Here is a 21,402-nt window from a genome sequence, read left to right as displayed (position 1 = left end):
GAAATGACAGCATTTCATCCAGACCAATAGCACTTAACTGAAAATAGCATTTAAACAGATCAGATAGCACTTTTCAAGACAAAATATGCACAGAGAGGTACAGCTACACATGTATTATGGTCCAAAACAGAAGATAAAGCAAAATACCCAAACCAATAGTGAAACAGCCCACCCCAGTATCATAGCCCAGATTTTGCACAAGTGATTAATTCCAGTGCAAATTTGCTAAGAGACAGATTAACACTGCTGAACTGCAGCACTGAATCTGAACCTCAAAACACACCTACTCTAAATGGACTAACGGTTTTGCTTCTCCAATTCTTACTTTGCAAGAGCTGCTAAAGAAGCATCAGCTCTGCAAATTCCCCATTTTCCTCACAGCCTAGCTGCGGAAACAGCAAGGACATCCAATATAGTGTTACTACCAGCTGCTGACATTTGATTTCCAGATTCAATTTATACACAACCCTTGGGTTGCATCAAGCATTGTGAAGTCCTTCTAACCATGTGGAAGAGGTCATGAATCGAAAGGGGAATGGTGGGGAGCTCAGGGACTGAATACAAGTTACTAAGCATATGTGAAGTACGTCCTGGCATGCTGCCATCCCTGTCTCATTACTGAAATCTCTTACTGATGTGTAGCATCTTGCCTCTCGCAACCTTGCTGATAGCTGGCAAGTAGAAATGAAGCAGTGAGTGGATTACAACAGCATCTTGTTGATGACAAGCCAGTACGGAACTAGATTTTGGTGGTAATGAGGGGGAAAATCAGATTAATATTGGCAAGTACTAACAAAGCCAGCTTTAGAAAGTGCTGTCAGGGAGGAAAAAGACTAGGATAGTAAAATGCCAGGTAGAGGGATTGGACATTTGCTCCTGTACTTGATGACTCCTGCTCTCAGCCAGCACTCAGATGCCCCTTTTGACCAAGACATCCAGAAAGCCCTTTACAAATATAAAAGTATTGTGGGATAGAAACTGAAGGGAAAAAAATTTAAGCTATATTGACCTGATCTCAGAAGCAATTTTCAAGCAGTCTGTTTTCCTTCCAACTCCCACCCTCTGACCAACCCAGTAGTGCTGTCAGGACAACACATTGCTCATTCAAATCTAAGACATGTTCAACTTGGCCTTTATTATGCATAGTTGAGTCTCTCATAATATTCTCAGCTTGGGCACTGATAAGAGAAGAACACCACCTCAGAACCTCAAACCTGAAACAAATTGTAAGAGAATTTATTTGACTCCAAAAGAAATTATTTTGCTTAGTAGTCTTGTTAAGTGCATCAGAGGAGTGCAAGACAGCAGATAGAAGGCTGCATGCTTCAAATCACACATATTATAGCAAGGTGACAGGGTGAAGAGACAGAAACAGCACAAAGGCAGGGGAAAGCAGAACGGTCACCACCGCACATGGGAGGGTTCAAAGGTAGGTGGTTCTCTGGTAAACCAACCTGCAGGTATCCCCCGATGTGGACACAGGGGAGAGAGGGGGGAACTTTTCTGAGAGGGGGGAAGGGCAGTCAAGGTCACTGTCCTTCTCAACTGAACAGAGTGGTGCCCGCTGCTCTTTTGTTTTCAGTTTCACTGAGGTGCTGTCTTCAAAGACGTCATCGTCTCCCATATCGTCTGAGCAGAAGTCCGTGCTTTCCACCAGCATGCTGGAGGATTTCTCTGCTTGGAAGTGACTGGAATAGCTCTCCAGTTCATGAAATTTATGCAGGCTGCTGATGCTGGACGTGTGGGAGAAGGAAAAAAGGTAACGCAACAGTTTTTTGCTCCTTGAGGTGTCATGGTCCACTTTGTCCTCCAGCAAGGGGATATGTACAGCGCTGTGGTTCTCTGTTCCTCCTGATGCACTCGAGTAGTTGGAAAGGGAAGGGATATAGGAGTGCTTAGAATTGCTAAAAGAAAGAGGCCTGAGATTCAGTGGTTTCCTCTCTTTAAGATGAAATTTGTTAATCCTTAAACACTGCTCTTGAGTTGGGGTCAATTTGCCTTCTGACCGTGTTCGCTCCACATAGTCAAAGCACTCGCTGGTGCTCTGTGCCTTCTGGTCCACGTCATTGAGGGACTTGGAGAATTTCAGAGTGCGGGTGGGCTTTACATTCTTAGCAGATCTGAGTGCCTGGCCCCGATCCTGCCCATGGGAGTTTCTCTTTGCTGCATGTAACGTGTCCTGACAGATTACTGTCACAGTGACCCCTTGTGTCAGAGGGCTCTGGCAGTGCGGATTTTTCAAGACAACAGCAGACTGCACTGGACTGTGATGACAACACTCAGAAAACACTGCACTGGAACTGCATGCAGAACAGTGGAATAAAAGCACAGAAAGTAAAAAACAATTACAAAAGAGAACACATATAATTAAAAGTGAAGAAATGAGAATTACGGCTAGTGTGGCAATGGCAAACATAGCAGGGCCAAACAGTCAGTAAGATTCAACGAAGCAGTGTTAGACAGCAGTCGAGTCAAACAAATGGGATGCTTCGTGTGGGAACCCCACATTGCTTACTTCCCTGTAAACGTGCTTTTTCAGTTTTTTTTTCCTTAATTTGAACCTTGCATGAGCCTCGCTGTAGCCACGCAAACGACACACTTTACCTGCAGATGTCCTGGTTGGATGGTGTAACAGAAGTCCGAGAGAAGCTATGAGGGGCAGAGATAGACGTTGGACTTCCAGCCTGCAGTGAAATTAAAACAAACAAACAAACAAAAAAACCCCAAGTCACAAGTCAGTATGCACAGCAATCACCTTCAGGGTGAAACACAGCAGATGGAGTCAGATATCCTCTACATCAGATATTCAAGGGCTAGTTGCAAGAAAGTAGCTTCATTATTGAATGTGAGAAGGAGAGGTCACACAGCTTCATCCTTGGAGAAGTAGGATCATAACATAAATGTTTTACCCCAAAGTCAAATGCAGACATCTCTGGAGTGGAACCTGCCAGCTGTCAAACGTTGCACAGGACAATAGCTCAGGAAATGAGCAATGCTATAGTAATTAGAATAATTAGATGAAAGTGTGTATATAGACTAGTTGGAATTTAGCTACCATGTAATAGCTAATCCTTCCTCTTATAATGATTACAACAGATTAGAGGCTTGGGGTTTTCCTCATAAGACAGAATTGTCAGTAGTTCAGTATCTCAAACACTACTTGGGGACTTATATTCTGTACTAGCATATGCACACAAGCACCATCTGCCAACCCAGACCATTCCCTGAAGTACTTTTTGTACTTTGTGAGGCCTTTCATCCTGCTCTTACTCAAAAAGGGTCTTCTATCTACCTGGAGGTGTGGCAGCAGTCATGTTTATAAGTTGCAACAAGAGCACAGTGAGAACAGAGTAACTGAAGAATTCAGAATTCAGCTGAACTAACTCAAAAAACTAAAGCTAAGCTCTTGGCATATTTTACACTTAATAGACAAGCCTCTAAAATCAATATGGTAAGAATAAGCATTGTCTCAGAGCTGGGACTCCATTGGCTATTATTTAAGACCTTTTCTGCTGCTGTGTTCTGTGAGTCACTTCAACAAACTTCTCAACTCTTCCAAGAGGTTTTGGTGAGGAGGAGACCTGGGTTAATAACTTTGTAACAGAGAATCTTTAAACCTGGTTCTCCCATGTTTCACAGCTGCTGGATAGGCTGTGCTGCTCACCCACCACTGCAAAACATTGCTTGCATTTCAAATTCAAACAAAGGTTTACAGTTCTTTTGATCAGCAAAGCAAAGCCTGAAACCCAGGAAGGAACAATGCAATTAGGAGAACAACAGAAGTGTCATCACCACGCTGGGCTTCACAGAAACCAGCACAGACAGCAGAGACCTGGGCCAAGCAAGTGCACTAAGCCAGACCACAGGAGACCTCAGGTGGCAAAAGCTGTGTTGCCACAGAAGCACCTTGGGCCCAGCCCTGTGCTTCAGCTTCAGACACCAGATTAGCTCAGTCATCAATGAGCTCTGGTCGCAGTGCAACACACAGACACTATATGTCTCAGAACTCTTCAATTTTACACTTAATTTATTAAAAGCCCTTATTGTATATTTAAACAAGGCTGCTGCAGGCTTTTACACCCTTGCAGCAAAAGCAAGGTTCCTTGTCACACATTATACTCTTCTTTCTTTGCGAGAGAAGATACAAGGATACACATGCTAGTTTATAAATACAGATACAACCATGATCTTCCATGTCACAGAACTCATCTGTTGGGGTTTTATTTCTCTAGCCAACAGTACTACAGACAGCAATGTACCTGCCCTCACATTGGGATGCCTCAGGTTCACTGAGACTGAAAAAACAGATATCCATTTACAGCTAGGTCTGCAGGAACTGAAAGCAAGACTCAACCAAGCCTCAAACACACACCTCCTGACCCTTAGTAAGATGCTGTAACTTATTTCCCATCCTACCCAGCTACGTTCATGTATAGAATAAAACCCAAGAGAATAACCTTGGGCCAGAAAGCTGTGACAAAACAAATTAAAGACAAATATCAATTATTGGCTTCATCCTGGAAACTATGATTCTTTACATTTTACACTACTTACACATACATGCACTGTATGATCAGGATCCTGATCATACGGTGAGGGGAATTCAGGTATTACTTGGAAAATTGGTCTCTATTTGATGCTTAACCTCTCCTAAAAGCAGGTACATCTCTGACTTCAAACCCTATCTTTTAAAAAGTGTTTGTGCAGTAATTACTTTTGTTCAACTGAAAGTCTGACAATGTAGTGAAGGATGTGACACTATAATCTCTTTCATTATGCGAATGAAAATTAACAAAACTTAAATAACAGATTAGTTAAAAAGACATAATTAGCAATCTTCTAAAAACAAAACATTAAACCAGTAAAACAGCATGTTGCATTCTACCATGGAAACAGAGCCATATATTGTTGGAAACGAAGTCGCAAATCAATTAATAAATCAGTCTCAGGTTTTATGTTATGATCAAATCACAGAAGGTAACCTGCTGAGAATGAATCCAGTCTCTCAACTCGTTTTCCAAAAAAAGACAGCAGAATATATGATGTAACAGTCTAAAGGCAGATGATTAGATTCATAGATCCAAAATTTCCCTTCCCAAACGATGTTTACTGGTTTTGTCATCCAATTGTCTGGTACCAAGACAGTGTCAAAGTTTTGTCACTTGGGAAATCGAAAGGCTGTGACAAACAAGAAATTGTGGAATTTCATTTGCATTTCAAGCTTATTATTCTGTTTCTAGACGCCAGCACTGTTCAGGACGGCTTGCAAACTCCCCCCCACATCTTAGGCACATTTCCTTTCCCCTCTACCTTTCTGCTTCAGAACAAAAGGTCTTTTTCTCAATTTTCATACAAAATGAAAATGCAACCAAAATATGGACAGAAATTAACACACTTGGATAGGCACCACAAAGAGGAACAACAAAACATTGGAGGAAGTTATGCCCCACCCTTGGTGTAAGCTAATGCAAGCTGTGGCTGCCACCAAAAGCCATGGTTCAACGAGCCTCCAGTCAGTCTGTCCTCCTTTCATCCCATGCTTTTTGCTCATAAAACTATTTACACAGCTGCACTGCAACTCAGAGTAGGATAGCGAGGTGAGGTAAAACTAATCATTGCTTTAATGCCAGTCACTTCCTTAGCTACAGCTGCCAGAGGAACATCAGTCAGTGAGAGCACCGAGTAACGGTAAGGCACAACTCCCTGACAAGAGCATAGTAAAATGCAAGCTGCTGCCAAAAGCCTAAGTAGTAAGTTCTGCCAGTTCTAGAAGCAGGGCTACATGCAGCTGATGCTGGCCAGTCCACTCAGCTCACCTGGGTTTACTAACTCAGACACAGGTGCCACAGAAAAGACGAAGCATGGGCAAAGAGGAGGCAGTGATGGGTGAATGAAACAGTGAGGTGGATCCAGCTAGCCTGGAGCTCTGATGTTGCTCCCACATAGGGCTCAGCTCTGAAGAGGCTGGGAAAACAAGCAATCAAAGCCCTCTCCACTCTGTAGTTTCTGGCACACACACCACCCTTACTGCCCCAGCAGCACCCGCCCAAGTAGCAGCACTTTTGTCCAAACTGGCTACCTGTGATGATGACAGCAGCAGTAGGTTTTAAAGCACTCCTTCTCATAGGAGGTTTCTGCCATGCTCATATATGTCAGGTAGCTTAAGCCTTGAGAGCCTGAATTTGACCCCTCTAACTCCATAATTGCTTGCTGAATCTCTGTGGACTTCCATGTTCTCCACGTGGTGGAATATCACCTCCAACGACGACCTATGTACTAGTGAGTTACTCCACACAGACCAACTGGTTGCCTAAAATAGCTCAGGACTAAAGGTCAATAGTTAGTTAATTGTGTATATTGACATTCCCATCTAATGCAATTCAGTGAGGTCACAGCATGGCCTTCTGCACTGCTGTTTGGACAACCACAGCAATTCTGAAGGTAACAATTCCTGGAAGCCTGTAGCTCTCTGGAGGGTTGCCAGCAGGAACACATACATTTTTTATATACATATACGTGTGTGTGCGTGCATATATACAATACATACACGTATAATGTGTGTGCTGCCATAGCTGGTTGTTCTCACTGTGCCCCCATTTCATGAACAGTGTTATCTGTTGGTGACAGAACTCAGCCAAGATTACCTATTTGTGATTACATGCTGCACACCAAAAATCAACACCCCCCCCCGCCTAAGAAAATAAAGTCATCTTTGCAGTGAGCCATAGTGAGCATGCCAACAGCTTGGGAATATTTCAAGATAACCTGCTTATCTGAGGTGGCACTGTTGCTGTTGTCCCACTCTGGGCTGCACTTCAGTACTAGCAGTTATATCTAATTTTAAAGAACAGAGCCTGTCACATTCTAAAAAAGGTAAAAAGGTAAAAAATTAGAAACAACTTAACTCTAGTAGAATTCCTCAAGTGACTGGAAGTCTAAAGGAAGCAAAGAAAGGCTTTCCCCCGCACCTGCGATTTGTCATTTCTAGGTGCCACATGAATAGGAACAATACTGTGACCCTACTATTTGTGCTACAAAAACATCTAGAAGTCTCAGCTAAGGATCTGGAACTAACATTGTAAGAACTATGCACATTTAATAACAGAGCACACTTCTCCTTTGGACAGACAAAGAGTTGGAAAATAGAAGCACAATTTAAGTCTTTTACTCAGGAGGAACTGCAGCACAAGGAGCTTCAGGCAGATATAAATTTAGCAATAGAGTAAGAAGCCAAACACTCTGCAACCCAAATTTCAATCTGGCGTTTTGATTACGGGCTTGCCTTTATTTTACACTCTCCTGACAGAGAGTTATTTTCTGTTTATCATATAGACCCTACTCAAACACGTAGTAAGAAAGTAAAGCTGCTGCTGGACATGGCACTTTACTTGCATGCGACATCTCCAGAGGCAGCAAAAGCCCCAGGCTCTGCTCCTCTCTTAGTTTACACTTAGAGAAACCAAGACCATCTATGAAGAGACCCAGGGAATCTGACTCTGTCTATGCTACCACTGCCCCCATTCACCTCCCCTCCCTTTGGCAAAGGCAGCTCCAACCCTGTCTCATCCACAGCAGAGCCAACTGTATTAACCTGACACTTGAGAGGCAGAACAGGCCACCTATGGACAGAGTGGATGTTGTGACAGGCAGACAGCCCTGCTGACAGGCTGGTTTTGAAAGCTTTTACTAAATACCAACATGGCAGGATCAAGCATCAACATCAGCAACTTCTGATCTTCTCCAGTAAGTTCTCTCTACCACACTCATGTCATTTTGACTTCCAGTGCATATTAAAATCAAATGTCTTTAAGTGGGATAAGATGAATTATTAGAATGAAGAGTCATTAAAAAATCAGGGGGAGGGAGGGAGCCAGTGGGAGAGATATTGTAAAGAGGCATCTGGAAATTTCAGGATGATCAACTCTACCATTTTGGCAACAATTTGATAGGAACCAGGAGTCAGCTATTGGGAGAACGTCCATATTTTATATATGACTGTAATTAAAATTATGTCTAGCAGCTAGGAGGAAAGCTGAAGTCAGCTTTTCTTTGTTGTTCCTAAAGAAATCTGAAGGAGGATTCTGGCAGGAACTTTCTCTAGAGATTCTGGGCTAAAGAAACTAGAAAAAGAAGGCTATCTATCCCTTCAAAGTCTCCACAAGTGTAATACAACCTGGCTATAGCTCAGGATTAATGTTGACTAAAACCAGTAACAACTGCACAGGTTATGAAGGGAGAAGAAGAAATAAAAAATATATATGACCCTTGTCTTTAAAATCTTCCTCAAAATACTTTGAATGGACTGAGGGAACAAAAGAGGAAAGGAAACTCCTGTGGATTCCTCCTTCATGGAGGGCCTTTATACATGAAGTATATATATGAAGTAAGAATCCAGCCCCAGGAGAGAGGATTTATCACAGCACAGGGAGGCTATCACACTCCTTATGAACATGACTGCACTGTGCCCCAGCATAATATTACTTGCTCTTATGCTTGGGGAAAAGAGCATACCTTCACCTCCACAGTAAACAATTTTTCCTGTCTTCCTTTCCCCAATAGTTCAGTGGAAGGATTTAAAAAAAAATTTTTAAAGCAACTTCTCTTTCCCTTTCCTCCAGGCTCACATACCTGAACAGAGCACCTCTGAGCAGCAGTTCTTTTCAGTAAGCCTTGGTCATCTGATAGACTACAGGATAGTGAAGCTCTGACTGAAAACCCTAGACTGGTTTTCTACAGACAAATGCTCACTGAATCCATCAAAGCTTCAGGCAATAGTGGACGTGTGTATTCATATGCTTTTCTAAATCTGTTCCAAGCTGATGAACAGCCGAAATGGATTTTAAATTTCATAGCAAGCTTAGGCTACCACTTTGTGTCTGCACTCACTGCTATTCAGCCTAAGAATAATCTAATACTTTACAGTGTGCTTCTGCTCAAAAGATAAAACTATACAGGCCTTCAGAAAAGACAAAGCATTTACATTTTTTAAAGGAGTGCACTTTTGATTCCTTTACTGTGATCCGAGTATTAGCATTTTCAAAGTTTACCCCTTAAAGGGCCATGAAAAAATAAGCCTACAAGGTGCTTCCCCATTACAGTAAAATCAGCCTTCCAGAGCAATCAGATGACAGGAACAGCACACAGATGACCTGAAGATATTTCCATACATCACGTTATCAATTCCAGGATATATCAGACACTTTGACGCTAAACAGTACCACTAATTTGAGGGTAACTCTTTACAGACCAGCTTTTTTAGTGACCTCATTTCATCTGCTTGTAAGCACAATTCCTTTCTCTATAAGCAGAGGGCATGAATTACCACCACTGTGAAAATCCTTTTTTTAGCTGCTCCCAGTGACTAGCTGTGTTTTAGGGTCAATTTCTTCTATATTTAGAGGACAAAGCTTCTATAAAGTTTAATTATTTCTCTGTGTGGCTTGTATGATGAAGGCACTTTGCAGCAATCAGTGGCTTCTTGGCAAAAATGCTGGCTTAGGGAAACAGCAGAGATGTGGATCTGGGCTGTATTCCCCTGTGTCAATTGGGGCCATTTCAGTCAGCATCACTGTGCTTGAACAGGGCTAGTGGGGAATCCGGCTGTGTTTAAGTCCCCTGACTAAATAAATTCAAGCTTCCTTCAACAACATTTTTTTAAATTTCAAAACAAACATAAAAGACCCCAGAAATTCAAACATTTCACGTGGAGCAGATTTAAAAGGAGCATTTGAAATATATGCACCAAAAAAAGCAAAGAAGGGCCTGGAGGAATGCCACATCCCCCAGCGTGCAACATACTGCACAAAACCTAATGGCACCATATGAAGATCCTCCTACATCTTATTCCCTGCTCCTTTTTCTGCTGTTTCTGGCCTCCATCCCTAGCCAAGTATCCAGGTGATTGCTTTTTCTTGGCCTGGCCACATGTACTAGCATCTCTTCTGCCTCTCCTAGCATCTGCCTCTTGGAGAACTGCCTTTTTGCCCCTTTCTCCTGAGAGACAGCTCCACCTGGCCCTGACACTGGGGGTCTATATTCAGAGAGGTCCTGCTACCTCTACCAGCTGATTTCATTTTCAGTGGCACCATCTGTCTGCCTCACTCCTTGATCACGTTTAGCCCTAGGGCATTGCTTTCCTTGGTCACATCAAGTAACACAGCATCCTTTCTTGGCTAAAGGCTGAGTTCTGACTCAATCTTTTCCACTCAAATTGCACTGTGCAAGTGAGAGCAGTGGAAAGATACACAGTAATAATCACAGCAGGTTTGTAATGACATATCAGCACCAGAAAAGCTTTGAATCAAGTGTCAGTGCCAAGCATTTGTAGCAGATTTGCTAGGTTGCTGTGCTGTAAGCTAGATTTGGGTGGCAAAACAATGGCTGAAACAGTCATTCGCAGGAAGCACGATTATTTCTGTACGCACACACGCACATCAACGTATCTGGAAATGCAGCATGTAAGATTTAACTCAATTTTGGTTAAAAAGCTCCTCTTAAAATGGTATAGTATCAACAAGTTCTGGGGATTTCAGAAAAGGCTATACAGGTAGCCAAGCATTTCCATACTTATTCCTTTACATGTATTCAGTCTGCCTTATTGGCCAGGTTGCTATTCTAAACAATAAAAAAAAGCACTTTCCTATTAAACCTCAGAACTGAAGAAAAATTTTCCACGTACTTAACCTTCCATGCAGCATCCCACTACTATACTCTTACCTGATTTGTAATATAAATTGCTTGCAACAGACAAACCACCTGTAGACCACAAAATAATTGTTGCAGCTTAGCACTGAACTGTCTGGATGCACAAGGCAGTGTTCAGATGTAGAAGGCAAATCAGGGAGTGGGACTTCTACCCTCTGCCCTTGTTCAAATTTCTCTCCAGAGTGGAGCAGGTGCACTGAACAGATCAGACACAGAGGTGACAGAGGAGAAGAACATCAACACCTCTGGGAAGCTCATTTTGCAATCAAAAACTCTCCCCCATTACACTGGCAAAGCTGACTTTTGATCCCCTTGAGAACTTTAGCTTTTGCAATACACAGCAATCATGTTGGATGTTTCAGTGCTTCAAGATGAATGTAAATATTGATGTCTCACTTGCCAGCACTCCCAGGGAGAGCTTTGCCAGAGTGCAAGGTCCTTTCCACTGCACTGCCACACTACCAGTCTTTGATGAATTAAGAATGAACTGTGCAGATTTGTATGGATACCAAACTGCCGGTGCCAAAAGGCTTGTGCTGATTTCAGACACTCTGGGAAAAGTACGACAACACTTAATGGCAAAACTACTATCTCTGCTGAATAAAACCTGACAATCCAATTAAGGATCCCTTAGAAGATAAGAGCCAGGGAAAGAAGGAACAGGCATAGTCCCATTTTAGAAAAGCTCAGATGAGAAGTTATAGTCACACAGTATTTATTGCAGAACCCTTTATGTGAATGCACGTTTTCTAATGCCAAATGAAAAACACAATCCCGCATCAATCCATAACAACACTTTCAGCTTGGTCAATACCTTGTGCACTGGACAGCTGCCCTGCTCATTATTTAGGACATCCAGTAATTCTGTCTTTAGGCTCAAAAGTTAAAGTTGTTTGTGCCCATATAAACCGTGAATTAATGCAGACACTGTTTCCTCTGCTGGAGATAGTTGTGAATAGCTCCCTAGATCCAGAAGCACCCAGAACAGAAAAAAGGCACTTGAGCTTGTCACAGCCATGATGACTCATTCTTTCATTAGAAGTCACTACCATCAGTGACATAAACTGTGGCAATGAAGGGTTGAAGCTTATGCATGCCATGAAAAATACTGGTCAACCAGCACAGCCTTGCTTTCATGAAGGCTTTAAGCAATTGTACTTGTTTAAGCAATAAGTTGTCAGGCTTACAGATAATTAGAAGTCTTATCTGCAATGCAGAAGTAGGAGTAGGGTACGTCTTGCAATAATTATCTTGGACAGAAGATACTTTTTTCCTAATGGCATAATAAAACAATTGTGGGTTTGATGTGTCCATTGGCTATACTGGAGTGTGACTAGAAAGGGTGGAGCATCTTCTCTTATACGATCGAGGTCTGTAAAAGCAAACATTTTAAAATACTTACATAGTCATGCCCTGATAAGAATGTCATGGTGCTGAAAATAATTCAGTGTGGAAGTAACAATAAAATAATGTTTAATCACATATCCTATTCATATTATGGGATGCACAGCTATACATACCTTATGTAACTTTATCTCATAAAACAACATACTTGAGCGATGTTTTTGGAGCCATTTTCCCTCCAAGGTAAGATCTCAGGCATCTGTCATCTATCTTGCTCCTACCAAGCTAAGGAGGCTGACAGTGTGAAAGAGAAAACCCACTGTAGCTTCCATTTCATTTGACCTGTAAAGACAGTCTGCAAAACACCAGAGTTCTAATGTTCCAGGAGTGACTATCAATGACAGACAGGCATAAAAAGAATTTTCTACTGGTCACATTGTCACATACATCACCCCAGTTTGAAATGAGAGAAACCCCAGTATTCCCAAGTTTAGCAAAGACAGTTATATCGAGGAACATACCTTTGAGATGTTACTAGAGCGGCTCACGGAATGCCCCAAAGCCTTCTCATTCTGAAAGAAGAACAGGATCATTGCAGCAACAAGTCACAGTTATGAAAATATTTTAAAGCTGGCATTAGAAACCAAATTCCATGAAGAAAGTCTTACAGCTGTGGCTTTTAAGGATGTTCCTTCTATTGACATCAGCCTGATTTATGATAATCACTAAATTGCTTTGTTTGCTAACAAGATATTACCTTGCAGAAAATCACACAGGCAAGACAAATACAAACATGAGAAATACTAAAAGAATTATTTCTTCTCTTTGTCAATACTGTAAAGCTCTTTACTCAGATGGCATCTATTTTGGAAAGGATACTTCTCAGTATCATGAAGACCTGCTTCATCTACATTTAAAGGCAAACATCCAACCACTTAAACTGAAAGCTCTTGCGAGTATCACAGTGTTGACTGGAAACAATTGTGAATAAACATATGCATGTCACTGCAGGAGACAAAACAGAATTATTGAGGAACTTCCTATCTACTACAGAACTCAGAATTAAACTGGAAATATCATACAAGATGGTAACACAGAAGCTGCAATTCTAAAAACTGAAATCAGTGATGACTGTATCTGTTACTCACTTTTCAGCGTGCAGACCCTGACTGATACGCTTGACAACCTTATCTCCTATGACAATAAACTGTAGGCTTCACCAAGGTATTTCATCCTTTAAGGATACCCAGTTTCTGAACATCAATTCAGTATAACTGGACAAAATTGCTCCACTGGGAAGAGCCTAGAAATTGCTGTAAAAAATCCTTTCTGAATAAAATCCAATAAAAAATATTTTTCGCCTAAACAAATACTACAAACAGGGCAAGTCATAACATTTGGTTACAGATCAGTACCTATGTTCCTCTAAGTCTGTGAAGTTGGGATGTATAGTATGGCCAGTCTTCGCGAACAAAGATTTTGGGAAAGGTCTTTTACCTTTCAAGCCTGCGCAATGGATTTTTTAGGTGAGACACAGCATGTGCTGAACTGAGCCCACCCTTTAATCCTAAGATTCATCTGCCGGGGCCAAGCGAGCTTGGACAATGGCAGTGAGGTCCTCAGGACGTAGGTTTTGTTTAGAGTGACCTTCTCTTAGATGGATGGCCTTATAGGGTTGACGAGCTCCATCTGCCCGGGGGAGTATCCTTGACCGGGAATCAAACCCGGGCCACGGCGGTAAGAGCGCTGGGATGTAACTGGTTTGAGATTTAAACTCTCTGAAAAAAGAGTGAATTTACTACTTTCTCCTATGGGCTCTATGCTAGGTAAGAGTTTCTAGGAGTGCATCTTTTTGTCTGGGATTTTAAGAAACAAACTCTTTCACCTTTATTCCTGAAGATAATTTAACCTAACAGAGACACTTTGATTGAGAGCACTCTCTTCCAGTTCTTCTTGGCACTGACAGATCAGACAGAGATTGAGATCAGAAGTCCTGCCTATATAATGAACAGAGATATAAAAAATTCCCCACCAAACAGTCAACTGCTGTTATTCCTAGATCAGTTTGGGTATAGCACACTAGTCTCAGACCTCGTGCCTATGGTTTGCTACAATTCAAGTGACTCTTCAGTGATTAAAGCCCATACGAAGCCAGCCTGGTTGGCTTGGGCACTCAGATGCTCAGACTTATACTTTGAGATCCCTGTGCTCCCAGATATTTCTTCCTACAGCACATCCACAGAGCAAATTCAAAACTTTGTGACGAGAAAAGAGAAGGCAAGGCATAAAATATCAGCATATGCTTACAAAAGTAGGGTGCCCCTTCCTTACAGCACCAGTTGCCTCTCAACAGCCCTGGGCACTGCATCAGTTGACAGATAAGAGTTGCATTTCCTTCCTTAGAAACATGAGTAAGCAAATACAGTGTTCTGAAATCCTCTGTATGTCCAAGTATCCAGAAGACAGTAAAACAATGTTTCAAAAGAACAGGGGGAAAGTGACCAGGGAACACCACATGCCGGATTTGACTGATGGCCAAAATAAAAACCGCAAGGATCAGTTTAAGGTCTGGAATAGTTTTGGACCAAATTTGAATGCCAGATTTGTATGCTGCAAGGCTGAGTTTGCTTTTCAAGATGACTATGAACTTCTGTTACATAGATAACAGTATTCCTGGAACAGAAACAAACACATAAAGACTCCCAAAAACATGGACATAATGCTTATGTGAAGACTAACATTGGATGGGATTACTGCCAGAACCCATACAGCTAAGAATTGCCTCCAATCATAAGGGAAAGACCTGGCTGATTTCTATAGAAACAGAAAAAAAAAAAGTTCATTCAAGCTACAGAAGACAGGAGAAAGAAAAAAGGGGGCAGGAACATGTTCTCAAGCTATGATGAAAAGAGACTTACACAAGCTGGCAAACACAAATACTTGTCACTGCATTTGTGCGAGGCGTGGGGGAAGCAGGCTGTGCTTGGCGGCCTTCTAGGGATGTGTGGGAGGTAAACAGAGCAAGGCTACGTGGGACAAGAGAAAATTATAGTGAAGAGCAGGATTCATGGGCAAGAAGTCTCCTTGAAGCAACACATACAGCTGCACACCGATGACAGTCTCAAATCCAGCTCTAGGTGTCAAAGACTTCTGGGTGAATTTCCTAAGGACAAAATTATACAGAACAGAGGTTTCTTCACATTAACTCAACGGCTCCCCAATACTGCTCTCTAGCTGAAGAAGATGCCTGCAAGGGACCATGACTGAACTTACACAGGCACCTGTGTTGAAAAGGATGTGCTAAAATTCAATGAGCACGAACAAGTAGGAGGACAAGACCTGTATCTGCACAACATGGCAGGTGATGCAAAATCAACAGACTTTTAGCCATTGCCACAGAAACTAGTCTTTCTACCTCTGCTCCCAGAACTGATTTTATGTGACAGACGCCAGGAGCCTCTAAGACACAGATGTGCATACTTATCTTTATTCATCTACTGTTGGAAGCACACCTATCAGAGATTTCAGTCAGTAGATGACTGCAAACAGTTGTTTTTTATTGAAAGAGTGACTATTTTAAAACAAAAAAGCAGTGTTGAAAAAATATTTGCTTAGGGGCTACAGAGTGCCTGCACACATATATTTAGGTATCTGTGATATCCCTAATGGACTCCTAGGCACCTAAGTGCTTTTTAACATCTCCGTTTCTTTACCACACAAAGCTGGTACATCCACATAACACCAACAGGAAATTCACTACAGTCTTAGCCCAGGCTGGCTAAAACCTGTACTCAGTAAGAGCTACTTATCCCGACATGGAGGAAAAGCACCAACTCATCTGTATTTTTGAGGAGTGACAACTGCTCCAATAGCCACTACCAGATCCAACACAGACTTGCAAATAATATGCACATTTTTCAGTCTGGTTGACCTGTCAACTACCAAGCAGCCTCATTACCCAGATAAAACTGCATCAGCCTTTGGACACCAACTGACCCTGCCTTAGCCTGTCATCTAATCAGGCATAGTTTTTGAAGTGTCTCATAGTTTACATACACACAGACTTTAAAATGTGTTGGGCTGAAAAACTGAGATAAACAACTGAGTTTTGCTGGGCAACAGCAATTTCCAGTTCACTGTGACCACTCAAGTAGCACTCCTGCTGAAGGAACGTGTTGTGCTTTCTTGTCAGCTTCTACGAAGGACCAAAACCATTTATTTTTATTTTTTTAAATCATTAAACAGCAACAGAAACACCTCTAAGTAATACAGTTGATGAAGCATAGCTGTGCTGTTTAATTCTCTCCTAGAAATAAAATAATAAACATCTACCCTTCAGGATGAAGCACTGCAGAAGCCATTAAATAGAGCCAGAACTTGATGGTGTTCCCCACGCTGCAATACATTAATACATCATATGTTTTCCAGTCATTAAGACAGAAAAGAGCTGTAAAGCCATGGAAGGAGTTCCTGGAACAGGTAGATTTTAATAGCAGGCACAACTACTAAGTGAGTAATAGAAATGTTAAACAGGTAAAAATTATTTTAAAGGCAAACACACAAAAGCTCACTTTTCACACTATATCTTACATTCATCCTGGGATCTTTTACCAATTACTCACAAACTAACACTGACATGGGAGTGGCAAGGCTAAGCTTCTATTATGGTACTATCACTGTCCAACAAATAAAAATCTTCTATTTCTAGTATGTTCCCACTGCACAGTGAGACATACTCTGGTCTGGTAATTACAGTTCCAAACAAGCTCTCCTTCCCTCTTGCAAAAGCATTAGTCTCTGCACTTGAATGAAAGGTCAAGACAAATGCAACATCTGCCAGCATGGACCATACAATTATGACCAATTAAAGCAAGCGTCACTCTACTTGGGCAGTTCAGTCTTTCTGTATGGCATAATGGAAATCCTGCCTTTCAAAATCATCCTACTCAACTAGAACCACCTTGCAGGCATTAAAAAACCCCAAACACAAAACAATAAAAAAACCACCTCGATAGGAAAAAATTACCAGTGCAACTTGTCACTTCTCCCGAGCCATTCACTGCCAGTTACTGTTATGAGGTCCCCATCAGAGCCTGGCTCTAGGGAAATGACTGAAAACCAGAAAAATTGCTACCCATTCCTACAGTGACATGATACTCCAACATCTTAATGCACTTGTTTGCAATTGCCAGAATCCCCCTCCCAACTTTCCTTTCTTTTTCTGTCTTCCCCTTGAATTTGCTCCGGACTGTGAGTGACAGAGCTGCTTCCTTCCTTCAGCAGTTGTTTCAGCTCACCTCTGCTTTCCTGCAGGGCTCTTCACCTTGCCTTCTCCATCTTGCTGGCTCATTTTCCCTTCTGCCACCATTCCTTGGTTACTCTTGCATGACACCTCTCCCTTTTCAGTTCAGAGATCCAGAAGCTGATAACTCCCCTTCCATCCTTCCTTTTACCTCAGTCTTGCATATATTCAGCACTTCAAGTTATTTTACCCTTGCTTCCCTACCATAACATACTTACTTTCCACTAATAACATCAGCTACATAACTCACACAGCCAAACCCAGAAGCCTTGTGAGTGCCAGCACACCAGTTCCTACCACCTGAGCCAGAGCAGCCACAGCTGCTCTTGTGCACTTACAATACCAATGTAACATGCTGACCTTTCTCCAAACTTAGCTGTAGACTTAATGCAGCCTCAGCAAGGGGGCACCCTAAAGAAATACAACTTAGATGTCCTTGTCAGGATGGAAGGTAAAAAATGTATCGGTAAAATAATTTGGTTTTGTGTTTCCAGCACTTTGGTTTCCAGTCATTAAGGCAGGTAAACAAAGGACGACAGTGGAAGCAGTTTCATAGCTTGTGCAGCCTTCTTGCTACATCCCTGACTACCTAAGTTTAGTCCTAAATACAGTTAATGCTAAACCCATCTTCATCTCTGCTCATAGACCTGAGGAACAAACTGCAAGCCAGAAGCCAATGAGTTAGCAAGATGGCTTTTACTCTCTTTCCATCTGGGAAAGGAGAACAGAGGGCACCAGAAAAGGGTACTCCTCTACAATCAAGGCACCAATGGCTATGTGTGAACCCAACATATGCTTGCTTCCTGAAGTCTTAGTTATTTAGCACATCAGTGACCTGACAGGGCACTATATTCTCCATGTTGCAATACAACTTCTATATTACGCTATATTACGTGACAGCATGGGTTAAGAGCCTCATCTAATGATAGGCATTCTCCAACTAAAATCTCAGTAACAAAGAGCAGAGACCTTGTTTTGAGGATGGTGTTACTGCAGTGCCCCAGACACAGATCCCCACAAGGCAAGTACCAATGTCTCAGCCCAATAGGAGACACAGTTAAACACGCCAGGTCTGACTGGCTAGAGCACTGCCAACTTGTGGTTTTCTAGGTGGACCCTGAAAGGCATTTTAATCTCATTTTGTGCATTACAATTGCATTTTACAATGACAGATTATGCACAAGATCGGTATCTAGCAAAATCACTTATCAGTGAGTGTCATGGGCACTACTTCCAACAGAGTCTTCTGGATAAACAACTGCTTTCCTTAATAAAAAACTTTGTAGGAGAGAATGAATAAGTAATAAATGCTTCCATTCATACAGCAATTCTCATTCTTAGATCTGATGAAAATTACAGAATGGGACACAGAATGTCATTGCTTGAAATGATGAGGTCCTGAAGAACTGAGTAGCTGAACAATCCTTGCATGGCAAAGCAGCAAGTCAGAAGTGAAACTTAGTTCTTCCATCTAATCCTATGACCTGAGCACAAATGCATTGTTGTTCTACAAACACACAGTCGTACACACCCAGGTATTGTTTCAGGTTTCATCACTGTGTCACACTTCCTAACAACTTCTTCCCAGAATTCCTGCAAATCTTGCACTGCAACCCTATACCTGAACAGTAGATATTAAAAAGAATGTACACTTTTAGTCTGGGGAGAGGAGTCATTGCTGAAAATATTGACAAGTGCACTTAATTGTCTCAAGTGGATAGAATGAGAGGAAAGAAATGGGAGAACACTTTGTAATTATTTCTTTCATTTGTCAAAACCAATGAATTGTTGAATTACAAAAGCTTTGTCTGCACTAGATCTTGTGACTGACAGAACTCGACATTTAATTACTCGTGTAGGAATCAGTATTTTGCATTGTATCAACTAAACATGGCCTTTATTTCATTGGCGGTCACCAGGTCATTGTGGAAGAGCAAAAAATATCATCAAGGTTCATCAATGATTTCTGCGTGCAGCTAGAAGAGCAATGAAAGGAAGAATAATGCTATCTAATCAAATTAATTAATGGCATTAATGGCATCTGTGCTTTGCATCTCTGCTCTTGTGCAGTATTTATTCCTGGACACTTGAAACCAAGCAGGGTGATGGAAATCACACCACTCTTTCTTTTTTTGCCTTTCTGAAGACACAGTATAAATACTGAAATAGGAACCCAAACCATGCCCCTTTCATCTAGTCTAGTATCTTCTATTCTTGGATAATTCCTCTTGATTCTCTGGGACCAGCAATCCATGAATAAGTGCAGAAAACCAATATAAGATTTCAGATCTATCATAGTGGAAAATCTATAGGAAGTTCACTGTGGATTTCTCAGACAGCTTTCTAACTTGTTTATTCACATTCACATCAAGCCACTTCACACATAGTGGGAGACAAACTCGTAAAAACAACCTCAAAGCAAAAATAAGGCTGACAGTAAAACAGGAGAATTAACAAGCTGTATTCCAGGTGTTGAACTTACAGCTGTGCCTGAAAACATCAGCACCAGATATAAAATAATGAGATCATATGGCTTTGACAGAAAAGACTGACCGACAAAAGGAAAAGACAACAAGACCAAATGGCTTCAATGGCAAGGCTCAAGAACTTAGGAATTCAAAGAACAGGCCAGGCCCTTGGGGACTTGGGAAGGCAAATCAAGGAGGCTAACAGATCACAAACAAGAAATATAACTGAGAGGAAATTCAAAGGTGAAGGCAAACAACACAGCAGAATGCTGAAGTTAAATAAGATTCTCTTGCCAAAGTCTGCACCACAGTGTGGTCAGAAACACAACGTGCTCCATCTCGTCTGCCCTGTGAACAGCTCTTAAAACTCAGATGGATGTGCCCGATACTGCACAAATTGACAGGCACTGCATGTTCCAGATTTGGTCCACCTGTGTATAGACCTGTACTCATTGTGCATTGCTCTGTGCTCAGCCTTGCCTGTTTAGTCCTAGGACTACATGAGATACAATGCTTGGATCCTTTCTTGAATCCAGCCATACACTGCATAAGGTAAGGAGCACATTCTCTTCAAGAAGGCCCTTTTCTCCATGGCTTTGTTCTCCACACTTTATTCAACACACCATTTTGCTGGTTCTTTGCACTGCTTTGCTTTTCTTCCAAAGCCTGCACAAAGTGCATCTGATTATGGACAATCTGCATCCCCAGCTGCCATTTCGAAATGGACATCTGATCTCCATCTTCCTTCTTTATGAGCTAGAAGACGATATAAAAGCTTTCCTCTTGATGACCTAAGGCTGCCTCACCTTGAAGAGCAAATTTTTATTTATGTATCAAATCTGGTACACTTCACCAAAATTATATTCATTTGCACACTTCCTACATTCACATGCCATGTGCCCAGTTTCTAACAAAGAAAGTAGACTGCAAAGTTTGGCACCCAACATGTTTTACGGTTGTTCTTATCTTGCTGTTGCCAGACAACCTGCCTAAAATGGATGCACATCTTCATGTGATGCAACACATAAAAATTAATCCTTCCCTCAGGGAACAAATTATATGAACTACAAAAGACATGATCCAAAAATATACACCTTTCTTGATAATGGAAGCAGTATGCATTAAGCTTACAGTGAAAATGCCATTTCAAACAATTTTGTGTATTTAAGAGCAGAAATAGAGAGACAAATGCTGAGGAAGACTGCAATTATAAACACATTAAAAGGAATAACATGCTATCTTTTGTGAAGTAATTGCATTTAATGCAACTGCTGGAATTCTCATGGCACACTAAACATATCAATATGCCAAAGCAATTGACTATTTTAAACATTCACAGATTAAAAAGCCTCTAGGCAACTGGCAATGTGGAATTTCTCCAGCTGCCAGCAGACACAGGAAGCCTGCAGCCTAGAGGACTTCTGTGAAGAGCTGGCCTTCCTCAGTGTCTGCAGGACTTTGCAGGTGCAGTCACTTGCTGCAGGAGCAGGTCGTGTTCCAGCCCCTGCTCCTGGGGCAGGGTGGTGGCTGCTGCGCGGTCTGCACGTCGTGTGCAACTCAGACACAACACGTGCCTGGATCACT

At 41.7% G+C, this 21,402-nt stretch overlaps 1 protein-coding gene across 5 annotated transcripts in view; it reads right to left on the bottom strand.

Moving 5' to 3' along the window:
* MARCH8 (membrane associated ring-CH-type finger 8) overlaps positions 1-21,402 on the bottom strand; it is a 96,632-nt gene that overhangs the window by 11,560 nt on the left and 63,670 nt on the right. For 3 of the 5 annotated variants that reach the window (XM_027672431.1, XM_027672432.1, XM_027672433.1), the window contains exons 3-5: positions 12,570-12,620; positions 2,605-2,684; positions 1,455-2,300 (exon numbers count right to left, since the gene is read on the bottom strand). In XM_027672431.1, the coding sequence (XP_027528232.1) occupies positions 1,455-2,300; positions 2,605-2,684; positions 12,570-12,620 (977 nt within the window). The remainder of the gene's footprint in view (positions 1-1,454; positions 2,301-2,604; positions 2,685-12,569; positions 12,621-21,402) is intronic. The other 2 variants (XM_027672434.1, XM_027672435.1) reach the window with 2 other exon arrangements.

The sequence above is a fragment of the Neopelma chrysocephalum genome, unplaced genomic scaffold (assembly GCF_003984885.1).
Source record: "Neopelma chrysocephalum unplaced genomic scaffold, ASM398488v2 Primary Assembly neopelma1_97390, whole genome shotgun sequence".
Lineage (NCBI taxonomy): Eukaryota > Metazoa > Chordata > Aves > Passeriformes > Pipridae > Neopelma > Neopelma chrysocephalum.
The sequence above is the reverse complement of the archived record's forward strand: the minus strand, read 5'-3'. Positions and strand labels throughout refer to the sequence as shown.